Below are 22823 nucleotides of genomic sequence, written 5' to 3'. Positions count from 1 at the left end.
TTGGCCAGATGAGCTGGCACCTCGTTGGATAGGGCCACCACAGCTAAGGCACGCTGTGACCCGGTGTAGAGCTGTTCCACCAGGGTGTACACGGCCTTTAACTTGGTGACCATGCTCTGGTTGAGGTTGGCACTCCTGGGACCTGTTTAGCAAGATCAGATAAGCCGGTGACAAGGATGAATCATGACATATACAGACTTGATGAAAGCCGGTGAGGCGACTTACCGAAGATAGCAGCCACCATTTGGGAAACCTGGCGCTTTAGGCCGGAGAGCTCAGCGGTCTTCTCAGTGAGGGCCTTCACCGCCTGTTCCGCCCGGGTTACCAGTGCGGCCTTCTCTTCGACCCAGGCTTTCCTCTTAGCATCAAACTCGGTCTTCAACTTTTCTTGAGTGGCGATGCTGGATACAAACTTGGCGTTTGCCTTCCGGGTCTCCATCTCCTGCATCTTTAGCCGGCTCTTGAGATCCGCAAGGTCCGCCTCTAGTTTCTTGCCAACAGCCTGCATGTATTTCCGGGTTAATTAACAGTTGTTATATAAGTCCCAAGCGCTTTCCAAGCAAAGGCACTTGGCACTTGGGGGCTAATGCATATTGAATGTATCTATCTACGTACTGTCGGCTCAGTTGAGTAAGCCGGAACCTAAGTCTACAACATATTCAAGTATAAGTCATCGACTTGGGGGCTAGCATGGCAAAGGTAATTATGCAGTAAAGTAAGAAGACAGCAGAAGGGTACCTCGGATTTTTGTTGGATCCGGTTGACCATGGCAACCTCGACGTCCCGGCTCTTGTGGACTTGGCTGATGTAGCCAAAGATGAGCTCTCCAATGCTCAAGTCGGTGTAGCCGGAGAGGTCCAGGTTCACCCGGTGGGGCTGCAGTAACTCTCCCTTCGCGGAGCATTTGGCCAACGCGGTCGGTCTCCCCGGCTCAACGAATTCTGTCCGGGTGATGATCACGTCCGGGTCGTCTGCTGGTGGAGCTGAGCCGGAGGCCTCCGGATTAACCGAAGCTTCGGTCGTTGTCTTGGTAGTCGGGGCAGGGGCCTCAGGCGTCGTGTCCATTGGAGTGGTGGCTTCGGGGGCGGAGGCAGTTGGCGGCTCTTGAGCCGTCGCCTCCGGTTCAGGCAAGTCTGGCACTCCGGCTGACCTGGTCTTCTTTGCTCTTTTGGTGAGCTTTGCCTGGGCACTGAAAAGGCAGATGTGTTAGGCACACAAAGAGTAAGTACAGACAGATAATGTAAGGAGATTGTTATTACCCGGGTGCAGTCTTGAAGGCCGGCAGACTTGACTGCATGGAGTCACCCGAAGAGGGGGAGGTCTCCTGATAATTGGAGTCAGAAGAGTTGAGTGGCTGACGGATAACACCCGCCAACGGATGAAAAGGGTACAGGTGAGAAAAAACCTCAGTACGACGCTTCCTTGTTGTGTCGGGTAACCCGGCAGAGAGGTCGGTGTCCTTGCGGGCCCGGGTGTGCCGCCGGCTTTCGTGAACCTGCTGCTTCAAAAGAAATTGAGGGTCTTGATGAGCTAATGGATGTGAAAAGCTTACTTTCCGGGTTACTCTTCGGACTTTCAGCTGTGGCAAAGGCTCCGAGTCGGAGGAAAGTGACATTACCTCTTCAACCACCGGGTTACTAGCGCCGGTGTCATCCTGTCAATAAGCAAAGTGTTGATAAGGCGGACAGCAACAAACAACAAATATAGCAAGAATTTAAAGGTTTAAGGATTACCTCTGACTCGGAGCTGTCGCTTAATTGCAGTAGCTCCGAAGCAGTGGGTCTGCTTCCCTTTTTGCGAGGGGCGGCTTTCTTTGCCTTCCTGGCCTTCTTGGCCGCCTCATGGTCATATTTGACCCGCCAGAATTTATCATCAGCCTGAGAGATACAATGATTGATTCTTAAAACGGTTCAGTTGAAGGTTATATGCAGACGAAGATAAAAGTTAAAGTCAGCGGCTTACCGCTGGGGCTGGATTGGTCTTGCAGAAGGGGGCTAGCCCGGTTCTTCCGCAGTCTGCCAAGCTCTCGTTTAGAAGAGCCTTGGTCTCTTCCTCTGCAACGTCTTCTGGAAGATCATTGCGACTGTGCCTCTGCGGGTCATCCTTTCGCCCAGTGTACTCACACATTAAGCCGGGGCGGCGGCTCAATGGGATCACCCGCCATGAGATCCAGACCCGGACCAGATCAATTCCGTTCAGACCGTTGCCTAGCAGGGCCTTGATCTTATTGATCGTTGGAAGCAGAGGCTGGCGTTTCGCGGCAGTCAGTTTGTCGGATAGCGGATGAGTCGGCTCTAGGCGCGTTGGGCGAAAGCCGGGCAGCGGGTTCTCGTCAGCCGGGGACGTATCTTGGCAGTAGAACCAAGTCATATTCTAGTCCTTAGGGTGGCTCGGCGGCTCTGCGTAAGGGAACAGACAGTCCCTACGCCGCTGGATGGAGATGCCGCCTAACTCTAGACTTGGCCCGTTGGCACACTCATTTTGGCGGTTTAAGTAGAACAGTTCTCTGAAAAGCAGCAAACTGGGCTCTTCTCCAAGGTACACTTCGCAAAAGACTTGGAAGTTGCAGATGTTGGATACGGAGTTGGGTCCTATATCCTGAGGCCGTAGGTCAAAGAAGTTGAGCACGTCCCTGAAAAACTTTGAGCCGGGCGGTGCGAAGCCCCGGCTCATATGGTCTGCAAAGATCACTACCTCCCCGTCCCTTGGCTGTGGTCTCTCTTCTGACGGGTCAGGGGCACGGTAGGACATGTTTTCCTTCTTAGGCAAGTATCCGGACTTAACGAAATTGGCCAGGGTCTCGTCGGTGACGTTGGACCTCATCCAGTTGCAAGTGATCGGAGCCTTGGGAGGCATGGTGAAGGTTGGTGGTCTATGATAAAGAGAAAGGTGTCCGGGTTAATTGTAAGCCGGAATCTATCGTTCAAATTAAGGTGGCGGCTTATGAAGGGGACTAATGATATATATTCAGATACGGTGGGTTATTTAAGCCGCAGGGGGATTCAGAGTAAATTGGTTATTTACGGCTTTACTACAGTTAAGCCGGAGGATTCTACAGAGCATGGTTCTCTTTAAGCCGAAAATGTAAGCCGCCAAGTTTCAATGGTTGCAGTTTTTACTAAGTGTGGTAAAACAGGTTTTCGCATACTACCGTAACTTTTTCGGATCAAAATGGTCGGAGCAAAGAAAATTTTCTAGACCTAAAATGCGGACGCAGGGAAGTTCTTGAGCTCGAATGAGGCATCTATACAGTGGAAGGAGATCTACTGGTACTTGAAATGAGGCTTAAACAGCTACCGCACTAACTCTATGCAAGGTTAAAGATCGATTAAGTACAGTGACTATGAGAACTACTGAGGTTTGTGGCAATGGCGATGAACGCGAAGAACACCGACGAACCCTATGGTAGATCTATCTGACAGGGCAAAGGAGACTCACCGGAGTTGGAGAAGAGCGGAAGTCGCCGCCGTTATCTGGTCCAAGTCAGGGTGATGCAGCGGCCGGGTTGATGAAGACCAGGGACGCGACGGCGGCGGCAGTGGCAGAGCTCTGGCAGAGGAGCGACGGCGCGAGGAGGAAGAGGGCGTGAGAAGGACCCGTTGGGCCGGCCTATTTATAAGGCGAGGTCATAAGTGGGCGCGAGATTCAAGGAGACCGTGGCGTGATTATCTCCCCCCCCCCCACGACGCCTCGATTTTCAGAATGACAGTAAAGCAAAGATCCGTTGCGGATCTGGCGGAGTAAAAAACGGACTTAATGGAGGATGACGTCATGGCGGATTATCCGGAGTCCAGAGGATGACGTCACTCCGGGTTATGGCCTTCACATGAATGGTAAGCCGGAGATTTTTTCTGTCAGAAGAATTGAAGATTGACATGAGCCGGCTCAAATCAATCTGGGGCCTAATGTTGAGGATATGGACCTTAGAGTCACCTGCCAGGAGGGGCCGGGTTACTCGTACGGTTGTTGCCAGAAGCCCGGAGCCAAGTTTCAAGACGATGGGCCGGAGATAGGCTGAGACCCGGATATGGCTTAAGGCCCGTAGTTATAATTATTATTATCGTAGAACTTGTAGCGTAAGGCAAGTATAGTTTAGAGTCCGAGCCGGATACTCTTATAAGCCGGCCGGGACTCTAAGGGCTGCTGGGCATCAGCCTCCTTATATAAAGGGACGACCCGGCAGCGGATTGAGGGCGACAACAATCTGATCGAGAGCCGGGGATAGTTGTTTAACTCCTGGCGATCGTAACCCTAATCAATATCACCCCAAACTGGACGTAGGCTTTTACCTTCACCATAAGGGGCCGAACCAGTATAAACCCTCGTGTTCCTTATCCCGCATAACCCCTTCAAGCTTCCTAGTTGCGATGGCTCCACGACTAAGTCCTAGCTCAAGGACATCTGCCGTGACAATTCCACGACAGGTACCAAAGTAATCCATGAGTGGATCACTGGACAGCGGTCAAGAACATCCTGAAATACCTGAAAAGGACTAAGGATATGTTTCTTGTTTATGGAGGTGACAAAGAGCTCGTCGTAAATGGTTACGTCGATGCAAGCTTTAACACTGATCCGGATGACTCTAAGTCACAAACCGGATACGTATTTATATTGAATGGTGGAGCTGTCAGTTGGTGCAGTTCTAAACAGAGTGTCGTGGCGGGATCTACGTGTGAAACGGAGTATATAGCTGCTTCGGAAGCAGCAAATGAAGGAGTTCATATCCGATGTAGGTGTCATACCTAGTGCATCGGGTCCAATGAAAATCTTTTGTGACAATACTGGTGCGATTGACTTGGCGAAGGAATCCAGATTTCACAGGAGAACCAAGCACATCAAGAGACGCTTCAATTCCATCTGCGATCAAGTCAATGAGGGAGACATAGAGATTTGCAAGATACATACGGATCTGAATGTTGCAGACCCGTTGACTAAGCCTCTCTCATGAGCAAAACATGATCAGCACCAAGACTCCTTGGGTGTTAGAATCATTACTATGTAATCTAGATTATTGACTCTAGTGCAAGTGGGAGACTGAAGGAAATATGCCCTAAAGGCAATAATAAATTTGTTATTTATATTTCCTTATATCATGATAAATGTTTATTATTCATGCTAGAATTGTATTAACCAGAAACTTAGTACATGTGTGAATATATAGACAAACAGAGTGTCACTAGTATACCTCTACTTGACTAGCTCATTAATCAAAGATGGTTAAGTTTCCTAGCCATAGACATGAGTTGTCATTTGATGAACGGGATCACATCATTAGAGAATGATGTGATTGACATGACCCATCCGTTATCTTAGCACCATGATCGTTTAGTTTATTGTTGTTGCTTTCTTCATGACTTATACATGTTCCTATGACTATGATATTATGCAACTCCCGAATACCGGAGGAACACTTAGTGTGCTATCAAACGTCACAACGTAATTGGGTGATTATAAAGATGCTCTACAGGTGCCTCCGATGGTGTTTGTTGAGTTGGCATAGATCGAGATTAGGATTTGTCACTCCGACTGTCAGAGAGGTATCTCTAGGCCCTCTCGGTAATGCACATCACTATAAGCCTTGCAAGCAATGTGGCTAATGAGTTAGTTATGGGATGATGCATTACGGAACGAGGAAAGAGACTTGCCAGTAACGAGATTGAACTAGGTATAGTGATATCGACGATCGAATCTCGGGCAAGTAACATACCGATGACAAAGGGAACGACGTATATTGTTATGCGGTTTGACCGATAAAGATCTTCGTAGAATATGTGGGAGCCAATATGAGCATCCAGGTTCCGCTATTGGTTATTGACCAGAGATGAGTCTCGGTCATGTCTACATAGTTCTCAAACCCGTAGGGTCCGCACGCTTAACGTTCGATGACAATCGGTATTATGAGTTTATGTGTTTTGATGTACCGAAGGTAGTTCGGAGTCTCGGATGAAATCACGGACATGATGAGAAGTCTCGAAATGGTCGAGACATAAAGATTGATATATTGGAAGACTATATTCGGACACCAGAATAGTTCCGAGGTGTATCGGGCATCTTCCGAAGTACCGGGGGGTTACCGGAACCCCCCGGGGGGTTAATTTGCCTTCATGGGCCCTAATGGAAGAGAGGAGGCAGCAGCCAGGGAGGCGCCCCCCCCCCCAAGCCCAAACCGAATTGGACTAGGGGTTGGGGGCGGCCCCCCTTTCCTTTCTGTCCCCCTCCTCTTTCCCCCTTCTCCTTGTGGAAGTAGGAAAGGGGGGGGCGAATCCTACTTGGAGTAGGACTCCCCCCCTTTGGGCGCGCCTCCTCTTGGCCGGCCTCCTCCTCCCTCCCCCCTTTATATACATGGGAGGGGGGCACCCCAAAGGCACACCAAAGGTTCTCTTAGCCGTGTGCGGTGCCCCCCTCCACAGAAACACACCTCGGTCATATCGTTGCAGTGCTTAGGCGAAGCCCTGCGCCGGTAACTTCATCATCACTGTCACCACGCCGTCGTGCTGACGAAACTCTACCTCGGCCTCAGCTGGATCAAGAGTTCGAGGGACGTCACCGAGCTGTATGTGTGCAGATCGTGGAGGTGCCGTGCGTGCGGTACTTGATCGGTTGGATCGCGAAGACGTTCGACTACATCAACCGCGTTACTTAACGCTTCCGCTTTCGGTCTACGAGGGTATGTGGACACACTCTTCCCGCTCGTTGCTATGCATCTCCTAGATAGATCTTGCGTGATCATAGGTAAAAGTTTTGAAATACTGCGTTCGCCAACATCTAGTCCTAGTAGGATCCCCCCCCCCCCCGTTTTCCTTCTTCCGGAGGGGGAATGGGGGGAAGGAGAGGGAGTAGGAGAAGGAAAGGGGGGCGTCGCCCACTTCCCTAATCCAATTTGGCCTCCTCCCTTGTGGGGGCATGCCAGCCCCTTGTGGGCTGGTTAGCCTCCCTCCTATGGCCCATATGGCCCATGTCGTGGAATTGTCATGGCAGATGTCCTCGAGCAAGGACTTGGGCTCCGGTTTGGACGAGGGGTTGAATGAATCCTGTCCCGGCTATATGAGTATGCCTCCTGTTGCGCCAGAGCCGTCTGGAGAAGTTCTCTGACCCGGCGGGTTTCGACCGCCGTTGGAGACTTGCCCTCGATTGGAAGAGCCGCCAGTCGCGCCGCTGCGGCGATCATGTTTTCCAACGGGTTGGCATAATGACCCGGTGGTATCGGCACATACTGAGGCGGGGTAGTGTTCATACGGGGAGGCCCCATCACTTGTGGCTGAATCGGTGTTCCAGCCCCGGGTACCATGGTCTCCGACGGGTTACTGGGCCCTGCACCAGGCGTGTTGAAGAGGTTTCGAGGATCGTAAACTGGAGGGAGCCGAGATTGAGCCTTCCGATGCCTCCTTCTCATGATCTCATTGGATGCGTTCTGATCCATCGTGAGCCGGAAAGATTGCGCCTGAATCAGCTGAGTCTGGCGTCGAGAGCCGCTCGTTCCGCGGCCATCCTGATCCCTTCCGCTGCCAGATCCTCCTTGGCTCTTGCTATATCCAACTTTAGTTGTGCCACCTCCGCATCATGTTGAGCTTGATCTACTGGGGCGGCCGTAGCGGTTAACAGGGCCGTCATCTTGTCTGTGAGATCCATCAGCACCTCAACCGGCGAGTGCACAGGGCCTCCTGCCCCAGTGGCGGAGTTTTGAACAGGTTGTGCGCCGGCCATGAAGATTCCAACCCGGCTCGGCGGCTCAAAGGGGTCCGGAATACTGTCGCCATCGGAACCACCCCTGAGCCTGCCATCTTGAAGCTGGTATAACGAGTCGGTCTCATCCGTGGACGACTCGCCGTCAGAGCGAGCGGCCGTCTCATTGCCAGATCCAGATACTTCAGAGAGTCCTCCATGGACGCATCCCACGAAAGCACGCTTCAAGGCAGGCAGAGTCCGGGCGGATCTCGCACGCTGAGCCGTCTCGATGAGGTCGGCGCAGAGGTCCGGCTCAGGGCCCGGCTCGCCAATCTTGCCAATGAAAACGTGGATTCCGCCCAAGGGGACCCGATACCCGTACTCGATTGAGCCGGCGTCGGGGCCCCAGCTTGCATCGTCGATGTAGAGCTTGCCGCGACGACTCTTGGTCATCCGGCCCACAGCGTATCCCTTGAGCCCTTCGAAACTGCCCTTCAAGAACTCAAATCCACCGTGCGCTAGCCCCATGGTGGGCGCCAACTGTCGTGGAATTGTCACGGCAGATGTCCTCGAGCAAGGACTTAGTCGTGGAGCCATCGTAGCTAGGAAGCTTAAAGGGGTTAAACGGGACAAAGGACACGAGGATTATACTGGTTCGGCCCCTTACGGTGAAGGTAAAAGCCTACTCCAGTTGAGGTGGAATTACTTAGGGTTTCGATGACCAGGGAGCTTAACCGCTATGCCTGGCTACCGATCTGATGTTGCTTGTCCTGAACCGCCGCCGGGTCGTCCCTTTATATAGAGAGGTTGACGCCCAGCGGCTCTCAGAGTCCCAGCCGGCTTATAACAGTGTCCGGCTCGGACTCTTAACTATTCTTGCCTTACACTACAAGTCTTGCCATAACGGCGGTTTATCACTACGGGCCTTAAGCCGCCTCCGGGTCTTAAGCCCATTACTGAACCGCCATCCTCAAGCTTGGTACTGGGCTTCACGTGATGATCATTATGACGTAACCCGGCCCCTCCTGGGCGGGTGACTCTAATGGTTATATCCTTAACAGCCCATAACTTTCCCTGGGGGGTTCCGGTAACCCCTGCGGTACTCCAGTATGTACCCGATACACTCCGGAACCCTTTGGTGTCCGAATACTACCTTCCAATATATGAATCTTTACCTCTCTGCCATTTTGAGACTCCTCATCATGTCCGTGATCTCATCCGGGACTCCGAACAAACTCCGGTCACCAAAACACATAACTCATAATACAAATCGTCATCGAACGTTAAGCGTGCGGACCCTACGGGTTCAAGAACTATGTAGACATGACCGACACACATTCCGGTCAATAACCAATAGCGTAACCTGGATGCTCGTATTGGTTCCTACATATTCTACCAAGATCTTTATCGGTCAAACCGCAATAACAATATACGTTATTTCCTTTGTCATCGGTATGTTACTTGCCCGAGATTCGATCGTCGGTATCCAAATACCTAGTTCAATCTCGTTACCCGAAAGTCTCTTTACTCGTTCCATAATGCATCGTCCCGCAACTAACTCATTAGTCACATTGCTTGCAAGGCTTATAGTGATGTGTATTACCGAGAGGGCCCAAAGATACCTCTCCGATACTCGGAGTGACAAATCCTAATCTCGACCTATGCCAACCCAACAAACACCTTTGGAGACACGTGGAGAGCATCTTTATAATCACCCAGTTACGTTGTGACGTTTGATAGCACACAAGGTGTTCCTCCGGTATTCGGGAGTTGCATAATCTCATAGTCGGAGGAATATGTATAAGTCATGAAGAAAACAATAGCAATAAAACTTAACGATCATTATGCTAAGCTAACGGATGGGTCTTGTCCATCACATCATTCTCTAATGATGTGATCCCGTTCATCAAATGAAAACACATGTCTATGGTCAGGAAATTTAATCATCTTTGATTAACGAGCTAGTCAAGTAGAGGCATACTAGGGACACATTGTTTTGTCTATGTATTCACACATGTACTAAGTTTCCGGTTAATACAATTCTAGCATGAATAATGAAAATTTATCATGATATAAGGAAATATAAAATAACAACTTTATTATTGCCTCTAGGGCATATTTCCTTCACAATCAACCCGGTCTTGATGCCACGGACATTTCAGCACGCGCCCCCTTCCGCCATCATTCACATCTTCACGGCATCGTTTTTTGGCGCCACCTCTGCCTCCCGGACCACCGTGATTCAGCCTCACTCGCATCTGCTGAGGCATTTTCGGACCTCCCACACGCTTCATCGCAGCCCCGCGCCCGCTTCCTGCCGTCCGGCCGCACCACCCCTTCCATCGCGTGACCTCAAGGTGTTCATGTAGACTAGTCTAGCGCCTCGTAGATTTGTGTAGATGACATAGGATTCTCTATTTGTGTAGATGGAGACAATGATAGATGAGTTTGTTGATGATTCATGAGTTCATAGACACCCAAGACGATGAGATTGTGTTGATGGTTGCTCAACGGATATTGGCAACCAAACGAAGAGGAAGCGTGCAAGATCGTAGACGAGTCGTTTTTCATTTCACAGAAATAGTCTCCGGTAATAATTTTCTCATGCTCAACTACTTTGTGACTGGTTGTACCTACCTTGCATACTTGTTTCGGCGACGCTTACAACAACTCCGTCGAATTTCCAATGACATGGAGTCCATTCTTCGAGTAATGGAGAAATGTCCCTGATCTGCTAGGTTTTCTTGTTTCTAGAAGGTGACCGTGGCACTTCAGATGATTGCATATGCCACTCGTGCAAATAAGACATATGGGTATCTTTGAATGGCTAAAGATACAATCATAAAGTGCCAACATGTGTTCATTGATACTGCGGTTAGGGTATATAAAATCAGTATCTGTGAGCATCCAATGCCGAGGAAACAACGAGGCTTTTAACAATGGATGAAGTAAGAGGCTAGCATGGGATGCTTGGGAGTGTTGACAGAGTGAATTGGAGGTGGAAGAATTTTCCTACAACTTGGCACGGCCAATTCACTGGGCATTGCCATAATCCTATAATTATTTTGATTACCACTGAGGATTCATGGATTCGGCATTGCTATTTTGGGTTGCCTAGATCACACAATGACATCAATGCCTTCCAGAGATCTCATTTGTTTGCTAGGATGGCATGTGCTACTGCTCTAGCTAGGATGCAACTACATGTTGAATTACTACCAGTATGACCAAGGCTACCATCTAGTTGATGTCGTCTATCCATCTTGGTCAACCTTTGTGAAAACAATTTCTAATCCCATGACCAGGAAACATAAGCATTTCACAAAACCGCAAGAAGCAGTAAGAAAGGACATTAAGAAAGCATTTAGAGTGCTACAGGCTAGGTTTGCAATTGTTCAACGTCCTACTCGTTTCTGAAATAAGGATGTCTTGCCAAAGATCATGACATGTTGTGTGATACTACTTCACACAACATGGTCATCAACTATGAGAGGGATATGCCAAGCCCAATGGACTATGAAAATGCTGGCACAAGTGTGAGGCCCCCACACAAAACGCACGGAAGCATTTCTTGAGGTGTCCTAAAAGATTGAAGACCTCCCATGATCAACTATGTGAAGATATCATTGAGTATCAATGGCAGTTAGCTGGGAGATAGTGTGTTTATATTTCTTTAAAATTCTTTTTTTACTTGAACAATTTGAATTATTGGATTATTTGTTATGATATGATTTTTAAAAATTGAATTGAATTATTTTTGTATTCAGATTAATTGTTTGAAATAGTATTTGTTGAACAATTGAATTATTTGATCTAAACTGGAGAGTAGATACAAGAAAACAGGGGGGAAATATAGAGGCAACATTATGAAGACTCTGTGTTTATGCACAATATCCATAACCTTCAAAAACTTATGAAGTGTGCTTCATAAGCATTATGAAGGTTGCGAATATGAAAATTTATTAGAGTTACCATGATGGTGTCATGTACCGAGGGTACACCGGCAGACTAGAAGTCGGCACATCAAGCGAAGATGCGGCTCAAGCATGCTGTTCGACCGACGGCTCCCCCAGGACGCCTCTATCTACTTGGCAATCAAAAAAAGTAATCCCGGAGATCACAAAGGATCTCCAAACAACCATGGCCGACCTAAACCCATTTAAACCCTAGGCCATGTATCCTATATAAACACGGCCTACGGTTAGATGATAATCTTAGTCTCGCTACACCTACGTGTTCATACCGATCTCACCATTGTACTCCAAACCTCCTCATACGAGGCATATACACCATAATCAATCTAGTAGGAGTAGGGTATTACCCTCCACCGTGAGGGATTGGACCTGGGTAACTGTTTCGTGTGCACTGTCATCTAGCCTTTTGGCTACGCGCGACACCCTGTCGGGACTATTGCTAGTATTACGAACCGACAGTTGGCGTGCCACGCACAATTTGCATAGGCCGGTAACCAGATCCATATTGGATCTCTTTTCATCGTCGTCATCTATGCTCCGGGCCAGAGGTTTACCTTTCACACCATGAGCTACATTGCCACCGCGGTGGGGCCGGCCTCTTGTTCTCGTTGCTCCCCTTCGGAAGCCTAGACTTCGTCGCCAATCAATTTGGCTAAGCCCATATCCGGAACCTGGCATCCCTGTCTCCAGAAGCGTGCTGGTCTATTATTCGTGTTTCAAATATTTTTTGGAATTTCAAGAAATGTTTTCGTTTCAAAAAATCTTTGCGGTTTAAAAAACTGTTTAGAAATTACAAAACTTGTTTCTATATAAAAATATTGTTCAGGGTGCGTTTGGGAGCGAAGTATTTTAGGAGTTTTTATAGGAATACTTTAGTTTCTAAAAAAATTAGTATTAAACATTTTGAGGTGTTTGGTTTAAAAAATTACTGTGGTTTGAGATACTGTGGTATGTCTAATATTGTAGTTTTTCTTTTTGCAGTATTTTAGAAAGAGGTCCCGACCACTTTTTTCTAAACCGAGCCAAGAGAAGTCATTGGGGAGAGCGCTTAGCCTGTTAACGCCAGAATTTTATAAAAATGTTCCTATTTTAAAAAATCACAAGTTTTTTAAAATGTTCAGAAAATTCAAAAAAATGCTCCTAATTTTCAAAAAATTCTCAAAATTTTATAAAATGTTTGTTTTTCTAAAAAATAGTTATAAACAAAATTGTCATTTCAAAATTATAAAAAATGACTCAAAAAAGATTATTGTAGTAACGAGGTCGCTATTGCCCGGCTCGATATAGCGCGTGGCCGCTACGGTTGTTTTTATTTCTGATTGGTCGCTATAGTTTCTAAGGTGGTTCGCCCAGGTAGCAACGCTCTGTGCGTCTAGGCGACATTTTGTCGTACAAAGCGGCCAATAGGAGCTCCCAATGTGAACATGCATACCAGGTGTGGGCTTGCAAACTAGTCCTGGTCATTGTGATCCATGTAGAAGGCTGGGTTGAACGAGCCTGAAATTTAAGAAATTAGTAAAGGAGATACCTATACCACTGTCGGCCAACATGGTTCTCTACATGCTCTTTTTTTTCCAACTACCCAAAAAGGTTCTGCAAAGACTGGATTACTTCAGATCCCGATTTTTTTGGTAAGAAGACTGTGAAAAGAAAAAGTATAGACTAACCAAATGAAGCATCGTTTGCCGACCGAAAGACCAAGGAGGCTTAGGTGTTCAGGACCTCCAGGTCAAGAATGATGCCTTACTCAGTAAAAGCTTGAGGATGGTGTTTGGCAAACTATGCTACGCAATAAGTATTTAGGCCAAAAGGCGTTATCCCAGGCTTATTGGATGCCCGGTGACTCGCATTTTTGGGCTGGTCTGATGGCGGTAAAGGAACATCTTTTCCGTTTCGGATCCTTCGCGATAAAGGACGGCTCGGAGATACGCTTCTGGAAGGACAAGTGGCTAGGAAATACCACTCTCCGAGAACAGTACTCAGCCTTGTACCGCATTGTACGCGATAAGAACGATACTCTTGCGCATGTGATGACCACTTCTCCGCCAGATATATCATTTCGGAGGGATTTGGTTGGGCCCCGTCTTGTGTCATGGCAACATCTTCTATCCCGTTTGAATTCGATTAACTTGACACAAGGGCGGGATGTTTTTCGCTGGAATCTTACTATATCTGGGTCCTTCACAGTTGACTCTATGTATCATGCACTATCGCACACAGAGATTCCAGTGGCCAATAATAAACAAATTTGGAAATCGAAGATGCCACTAAAAGTTAAGATTTTCATGTGGTATCTTCGAAGAGGAGTTGTGCTAACTAAAGACAACCTCGCTCGACGCAACTGGAAAGGAAGCAAGAAATGTAGTTTTTGTACTCATGACGAGACAATCAAACATCTCTTCTTTCAATGCAAGTTTGCGCGTTCTACATGGTCAGTTATCCAAGTAGCGTCCAATTTGTATCCACCAACAAGTGTTACCAATATATATGGTCACTGGCTTGATGGAATACCAAATACTTTTAGTACGCTAATACGGGTGGGAGCGTCTGCCTTACTATGGTCGCTTTGGCTATGTAGAAATGATTGTGTTTTTAATGACAAAATCTCTTCTCCTATGCAGGTTATTTACCGTTGTATGCACTGGCTTCATATGTGGTCTACTCTGCACCGAACGGAGTACCAATCGCTGTTTAAGGCGGTGTGTGTGCGGTTGGAGCGGGTGGCCAGGGAGGTTTTTACCCAATATGGGTGGCAGCATAATCTCCGAATCGATCCACCTTCTCCGTCGACATAGGCATAGTTTCGGCCCCATATGGCTTTACTGTTGCCACTTTGTCGGTTTTTTTGTCAGACTGTTTGTTTGATGGCTGTGTGCATCTTAGCTATGCAGAGGCGGGTGTCGCTCTTTATGTTTTGTATCCGCTCAATGCTACATTTTGAGTTAATAAAAGCGTCCTTTATCGAAAAATACCACTGTCGGCCGAACCCTGTGCTGCTTAGGACCCAGTTCAGCCCATGCTTAAATTTCACGCACCAACTTCACCGGCTCACCACAGGAGTGAGAGCTATTTCTCGCTTCAAGTGCGTCGGCAGCTTTCCTCCCCAGGAGGAATAGCTCACGCGTAGAAACTCGGTGTGCCCTGTTTCTCTGTTTTTTCGTATCGCTTCTCTGGGTCTGTACGTGGTTTTGTTTGTTTGTTTTTTCCTTTTTCTGTTTCCTTGTTTCTTCGCTGGTTTTCTTTGTTTTCATCAATTTTCTTTATTTCTTTATTGGTTTTTTATTTTCACTTTCTTTTCTTTGATTTGTTTTTCTTTCCTGGTTTTCAATGGTTTTTCGTTTTCTTCTTCTTCTTTTGTTTTCTTCTTTTCTTTGTTTTGTGTGTTTCCCATTCTTTTTGCCTTGGTTTTTTCTTTTTCTTTTTTCTTTGTTTTCCTTTCTTTCTTTTTCGGTTTTCGTTGGGCTTTTTGTCTTTCTTCTATTCACATGAGAAGTGTTGATCATGCATTTTTAAAATGTTAAATGTGCAGATAAAAAATCTTGTATGCAAAAAATGTAAAATGTATATGAAATAAAATTAGACACCATTAACCATATATTAAAGTTAGTTTAGTATTTATAAAATGTAAAATATGTATATATAAATGTTCTGATGTTTAAAACAATATACATTGTGAGTGAAAAAATGTTTATTTCCTTTAAAATATGTTCACACATGATCAACATTTTTTGTACAGGTTTAAAAGTTTTTAAATACTTGATCAATATTTTTTACACATTTTAACATTTTTTAAATACATGATCAACACATTGTATATTTTTTTGTAAACATGTTAAACATATTTCTATACACATTTAACATTTTCAAATGCTTCACTAATTTTTTTCCCAATAATTTATTAAACAAATTCAAATGCTTGATTAAAAATTTTTCAATACATGATCAACATTATTTTCATAGATTTTGTATACATTTTCGTGTAAACGAGAAAAACAATTCCCTACACATTTAACAATTTTCAAATGTTTTATGTAAAATGTACTTTGTAACATATATATTTAGAATACTTGGAAGTACAAAAAAAATTAGAAAAGGAAAGCAAAAAATAAAACAAAAAGTGAAAAAATGGCTGTGGCCAACTGCGCGCCTGGGCCAGCCCAGTCTGGTGCTCACCTTTATGCGACATTGCGCTCTGTCTCGCACGAAGCCAAACATACACGTGCCCCACCGCGGGTTCTCCTATTCAGGGCTTAGGTCATGCGTCAGCTACCTAACCATCGTGCGTGCTCGGACAGTTTAATCCCCACCGGGTTTTGGAAGGTTCTAGAATCTTCCCAGAACCGAGTTTTTTCGGTTTTCCTTTGTTTGTTCTTTTTCCTTTTTATTTTATGTGTCTTTGTTTTATTTTTTCGGTTTTCTTTTCTTTCTGTTTTTATTTATATTTTTTTGATCTTTTCTTTTTAATTTCTTTTTCCTTCTTTTTTTTGTTTCCCAAACATCTTGCAAAATTTCTGCACATTTTTTGAAATTGTGAAAATTTTCTGAATCGTGAATATCTTCTTGAAATGATGAACATTTTTCATATTAATGAATATTTGTACATATTCTTGAAAATATTGTAATTCATTTTCTCTAGTCCGTGAAGTTTTTTACAAATTAGCAAAAAAAATTGAATCTTGTGAACATTTTTTGAATTGATGACTTTTTATGAAATTTGGGAACAAATTTCGAAATTCATGAATATTTAGTTTGTCTTTGACGAACAATTTTTTGAAATGCATGACTATTTCTTGAATCAGGTAACATTTTTCCAAATGGTGAATTTTTATTGAAATTTAAGACAAAATTCTAAATTTGCAAGCACTTTTCTATTTTTGAGAAAATTTTGGAATAATTCATGAATATTATCTGAATTCACGAAATTTGAACATTTTTTAATACGCGTTTTGATTCAAAGTCATGACCATTTTATGAATATACAAATATTTTAAACAAAATCACGAACATTTTAAGATCTCTCAGAAATTTTACAAATGATGAACATTATTTTGAATTGTGAACATTTTATGATTTCTTGAAAATATTTTTTATGAAATCCTATATGATTTTAAAGAAGAAGAAAAATGAAAACAGGAAAGAAAAAGCAAATAATCAAATAAAAACGAAATGAAATGAAAAAAGCAGGGCGCGTCTCGCCCATAGATGCGTGGCTCAAAAGGTTCGTGGCATGCACTGTGCCAAATAGGAGGTCCCATTCACCACCACTTCTGCCAGGAGAGACCAAAGCCTGCCAGGGAACAAAAACTTACACCCATTATAATTTAGTCCATCAAACAGCCCCATAAATCTTAACTGCTTATATTTGAGGTGTTAAATAAAATCGGCTCCTAACCGAACTATTAGCTTTAACTTTCTAAAAGTTTTTCCACAGATATTCATTTCAAACAAACATTGAAATTACTCGATTCAAACACAAATTTAAACAAAAGGTAGCACAATTCAGTACATTTCATAACATGAACTTAAACTACTTGATTCCGACAAAAATAAATCACTACAGTAAAAACTAAATAAGTTAAATCTTCTTCGGTCTGGAGCTTCGCCCGGTCCATGTCGGAGTCACCGGAGCCAGAGTAGCTCAACGATAGACCAATCGCTTCCGACAAACCCGCGGGCGTCCTGGCACCAACGGTAGTGTTCTTGTACAACACGTAGACCCGAAGCTCCTTGGCGAACAGCTCTAGACGATTCGCTCAGAGGTCGGCCATGTAGTCCTCATTGGCGAGCCCTTCCTTGATCTTCTCAAAGGCTCCAGGTTCTCCAACACCTCACGGCGGGAGACCGTTCGAGGATCGACGGCGACGAATACCTGGACGGCGCCATTGTCGAGGGCGAAATTTATCCTCGCCCGGGTGTCGTGGAGGCCGAAAGCTGGCCACATCGTAGGCGCAAGCCGCCTGCTTCGCCTACAAGAATGAGCCAATCCAATGCTGCTTCCCCATGTCCCGATGCTTAATCTTCGACACCCATGTCCCCCATAGCCGCAATCGCACGCCGTGGTACTTCTTCTTTGATGGCTGCAGGTCTGACATGGATCTGGAGCTTGGCGCGCCCGTGCGTTCTTGGGATGGCTGCGCCGCCCCGTTCTGGTCACCGCGCCAATTCGGTGGTGCGACTATCCCCCCCCCCCCCCTGCGTCGATTCGGTAGTGGCGACCCTCGACGGGTGGATCCGGCCATTCGGGGCGACCGATGGCGGCGACGATCGATTGGAAGAGGGTTGGGGGGTTAGGGCCTGCGATGCACTGCAGTGCAGGTGGCTTTTGGGTGGCATTGGCGTGGCTGCGGGAAAAGGGGGCGAGGGCCGGCTAGGGGGGAGGGGTCAAACTATCCTGAGACTCAACTGCAGACGCTTTAAATATACACACCAGCCATTGCACCACTTAAACGTTTGAGGAGCTAAAAGAGATACGAGTTTGGTTAGGTCCGGTTTAACTCATAAATAATTTGAGGAGTTAAGCGGTTTAAAGGGAAAGGCTAGAGATCCTTGTCTTCATGGTTTAAATTTGTCTGCCTAGAACACAAAAACTACGGATTAATCAAGATTTGGTCATGTTTCTTTTGATTCAAGAATCAATTTACTTTTACCTCATATTTCAGATGAACAATGGAACGGATAAGTAGGAACAAATATGGAAAAAGTGAAATACTCGGGGTAAGCTAACTGTAGCCTTCTGCTAGTTATGGGCGTCCTGGTAGGAGCCGTGGTAAGCTAATTGCCCGGGACCAGGACGCCATGTTGTACGTCTCAACTGGCCTCATAATTGAAGGATTCGGTGCCGAAAACCTGGCCTTCTCGGGCATGTGATGGTTCGCGGTGTCGTTGGTGTCCCTTATGTATAGGCAAGCATGGCTTCCGATATATCTCAAGTGGGAAGTGAATTGCCTATATTTATCCAATACCATTTTTCTCAATGTACAATATAGACATATAGAGTTTGCTTCATAGCGAAATACCGATGTTCAAAATGTGGCCACCATCAACAAGTGCTGGAAAGAGCATAAGCGACGACACGGATGACGTGTTGAAATAAAGGAACTAAGGAGGTAGCTTTTGGTTCATGCTTAATGGGTTAGGGGTGTACTCCCTTCATTTTTATTTACTCTGCACATTAGAGTTGACTGAAGTCAAACTTCATAAAGTTTGGCCAAGTTAATAAAAGACAATATAAACATTTGACCAAGTTTATAGAAGCAAAAACATGATCATGACATCAGTCGCGTGGTTCATTACCGCATATAAAAGCAATCGGGTCATTTGCGAATGTCGCATCCTTTTCAAACATCGCCCTCAGGGATGTCATTTCGTTGTTGTTCAGGTGTTCCCATCACAAAAGCTTCACCAGAAATTCTGTTCAATCAACACCGCTGCATTTTCTGTTCAATCAACTAGAGGCAAATTGATCACATTTGCCGGGCACTGGTACTCAGTTATCCATTATGCTAGCAGGCATAATAAATTCTAACAACAAATGCATATGAAAGTTTCATTCGCATCATATATTATGAAAATATGAAGAAAATGTTACAATTGTCCAGCTTCTGAGACTCTGATTCAATTATTCGCATAAAAAAAACAGACTCAAGAGTCCATTACTGAAACCACAATGAAACAGAAATAGCATATGGAGTACTTTAACATGACAAAATCTATTCAGCTTGACTGCTTGAGCATTAGAAGTGGACAATGAAACTTGAGAGTCTAGCAGCAAATACATCTCACAGAAATAAGCTTCAGGCTGATCAGAAATCCAGAATCTAGGAGCGTCTAAACGACATATAATGTACGTACAGAAGAAGAACATGCGTATAAAAGAGGCTTGTTGGTTTTAACTTCACTACATAGCATAGGCAAGTGCAAAGGTACCAAGAATTTGGCCCGCGAGCAAGCAGATATCATTCGCCACCATCATCAGACAAGAACCAGGACCTCCGATTCCCCTGACTCTGTTCAGCCTTCATTCACACTTGGTATGATCCACGATGCCGCCGCCCCGCCACGCTGAGCTGTGTCAAGCTCGTTCAGCCGGCACGCAAGCTTCTTAGAGGTCCGGCTCTGCAGGTTGAAAGCCGATACACTGTATTTCACACTGCTGGAACGGCTCGCCTCCTTGGTGGTCACCGAGTAGACTGTGTTGCTTTCAAGATTCGTGAACCCTGCCGTCCCCACAGCGAACCCGTGGAGAGGATCAACAAACAGCGCCCGCTCGCCGATGCTGGTGAGCTCCTGCCAGGCTGGGCTGGTGCTCCGGTGGTTCACGCAGAAGGCCTTGGAGAAGTCCACGTCGTCACTAAAGACGTACATCCATTTGGACTTGACGAGAAGGAAGAGCTCCTCACCAGCCACCACGACGCGCGCCTCGGTGGGGAGGTCGACTTGGGGCGGCGGGGGGATGACGGCCGTGACCGCGAGGGTGATGGAGTCGACGATGGTGGTGCGGCACGCGTCCTCCTCGAACACGAAGAAATCGCCGCCGGCGTAGTTGATGCTGCTCACGTTGCAGTCGGGCATGGCGGGGACCGGGGCCCAGGAGTCAGCGAGAGGGTCGAGGGCGCAGACCAGGACGACCTCGCCGCAGGACGCCATGAGGCTGTGCGGGGACAGGTCCCAGGCCAGGTCATCCGTCTCCGCGAAGAAGGCGGGGAGCGGCGGGAGGGGGCGAACGGAGCCGGTGAAGGGGTGGAGGAGGGACGCGGCGAGATCGGTGGGGTCGACGGCGAGGATCCAGCCGTGCGGGGACGCCGAGAGGCGGCGGCGGCGGCGGCGTCGGTGGGCGTCCGCGGCGGGGACGGACAGACGGATGTTGCGGTAGAGGCGGTCCTCCGAGGGGTTGAAGAAGAGCGGCGACGGGGAGGACGGGAGGACGAGCCACGGGGGCTGCGACGGAGGCGCGGCCGCGGCATCCACCCCCGCGTCGCGCCAGGTGGTGCAGACGGAGCGGAAGCGGGCGATGTCCGCGAGCTCCGTGAGGTCGCCGGAGACGGTCACGAGGAGATCCGGCGCGAAGTGCGACCAGCCGCGGAGGGCCATGGCGACCGCGATCTGGAATTGGAATCGGGCGTTTCTAGTTGGTGTGGGCTCGGTTGCGACGGACAAAAAAACCTCTTTGCTCGGATTTATGGGCGTGGCGATGCTCTATGGCGGTGGGATGCCGTGCCTGTTTTTGTTTATCGGTGAGTGAAGTTTGAAATAAACCCTGAGATGGTAGAGCCGGACATAAATAAACCCTCACCTCCAAATTCCTGAAGTCTGTACTCTGACCTTTCTGATCCCGATCTATCCGAACCTTAAATACGTTTGGCACACTGGGAAAAGCACAAACCTGGCCAGGATCTCGCTTCTCTCACTGGCGTATGTGTACGCGTACTTGCACACGCACATGAGGATCGCGTACCTACGCGCGCACTGTTGGCGACGTCGTGGTGCTCGCCGACGTCGTGGCCGTGTCCTTCCCGGTCTCTGCTGCATTGGCCCCGCACTTGCACCCCAGCAGAGGCCATGCGTAGCAGCGCGCCGAGCTTGAGCAGAGGAGAGTAGCACAAGATGGCAGCCAACGTACGGCGACAATAGACCCAGAGTCTGGCAGCCAATATATAGCGACGTTCTTCTTGTTTGAGGCCAAGCTAGTGCATGAGCTCCGGGCGCGGTTGGAAATGGAGGGCCTTCTGATTATTTTGCTCACTATTGTGTTGTTATGCATTAGCACAGAGCACAAGAAGGACGAGTCATCATGTGTGAGTTTAGCTTGTAGCATGTGCGTGTAGGAAGCTGTTCTTTGCCTATTTCTATGCGTGCTGCGACGGCGAGAGCACAAACAGTAGCAGTATGCGGCGGCGATCAGCGAGGGCAGCGGCAGCTTATGGTGGGGAGAAACACCAGCCGCAGCATTTCGCGGAGGTTGCCGTAGCAGGGGTCGTCTGCCCAGGAGAGTAGGTCCGTGTCCGGGAGCAGATCGAACACCTACGCCAGCCGCGCCTCGCCACACTTGGCACTGAAGAAGAGATTGGGAAAAGCATATGACAGATGGGCCCATGTAGTAAGTGACAGTAGAAATCAATCCCGGCTGGGATCAAGCCTTTCCTATTACATCAAACAGGATTTTAGTCATACAGGGTATGGATTGACCGGGATATGTAAATACGGGGTACAAACTTCAGGGATTTAAAGGTGAGGGTTTGTTTGCGCCAACCTCTACAATCTCAGGGTTTATTTTAGACTTCACTCATTATCGGTCTCCTTCTGCACAGGCGGTGCGGGTCAGGTGCCGCTCTTCAAAGATCGGCGTGCCCGAGAACCATCAAACTGGTGCACCGGATGCATCAACCTATTTTTTTAAAGAACTTCTCATTAGTTCATTATATCAATCATGACGATACAACGAATATCAAAGATAAAAAAATTTATATCCAGGTCCGTAAACCACCTAGCGACGATTAAGCGCACAGATGCGAGTCGAAGGTGCGCCGCCGTCATCACCATCACCCGGGCCGGGTAAAACTTGTTATAGTAGACAGTCAGAAAGTCGTCGTGCTAAGGCCCAGTAGGACTAGCGCACCAGGACAACAACCGCCGCTGATGAAGATAAGTGTTGATCGGAAGGATCCAACTTGAAGAAACACTCACGTGGACGTACAAAGACCAGATCCGAGGGGATCCACCAAGGACAACCACCGACTGAATCCTACGAGATCCTCCGGAGACACACCTCCACACACCCTTCGACGATGCTAGACGCACCACCGGACGGGGGCTAGCCAGGAAGAACCATATTCCATCTTCAAATAGCCGATGTCGTCTCGTTTACCTGAACATGATACAAACCCTAACAAAATTTAAAAAAACATATTAAAAAGAGCCTTCCCACTGGCAAGGATCGAGATCCACCGTGCCCCCATGGCCCTAAGGCCACAGGAGGCGAGGCAGATCGGCGGCGCCATCAGCGGGAGGAAAAAGCCCTAGCCGCATGTTCGTTGTTGGCCGCTAGGAGGAGGAGCAAAGGGCTAAGTCATATATCTAAAGGATGCACTGTTAGAGCATCTACAACCACACTTGCTTAATTTGGCTCCCTATATGCCCATGGACGTGCCCGATTAGTGCCCGAGCACGTCCGTTTTAGACCCTCAC

The 22823-nt window shown here is 47.2% G+C and overlaps 1 protein-coding gene across 1 annotated transcript; it reads right to left on the bottom strand.

The window, feature by feature from the left end:
- Positions 1 to 19329: 19329 nt before the first annotated feature.
- On the bottom strand, positions 19330 to 20810 carry LOC109768143 (uncharacterized). Its single transcript, XM_020326875.4, has one exon. The coding sequence runs from the start codon at positions 20727 to 20729 to the stop codon at positions 19650 to 19652; it is 1080 nt and encodes a 359-aa protein (XP_020182464.3). The 5' UTR covers positions 20730 to 20810; the 3' UTR covers positions 19330 to 19649.
- Between the last annotated feature and the right edge of the window lie 2013 nt (positions 20811 to 22823).

This window comes from Aegilops tauschii, chromosome 6, assembly GCF_002575655.3.
Source record: "Aegilops tauschii subsp. strangulata cultivar AL8/78 chromosome 6, Aet v6.0, whole genome shotgun sequence".
Taxonomy (NCBI): domain Eukaryota; kingdom Viridiplantae; phylum Streptophyta; class Magnoliopsida; order Poales; family Poaceae; genus Aegilops; species Aegilops tauschii.
Note: the sequence above shows the minus strand (reverse complement) of the source record. Positions and strands in the feature narration are given on the sequence as shown.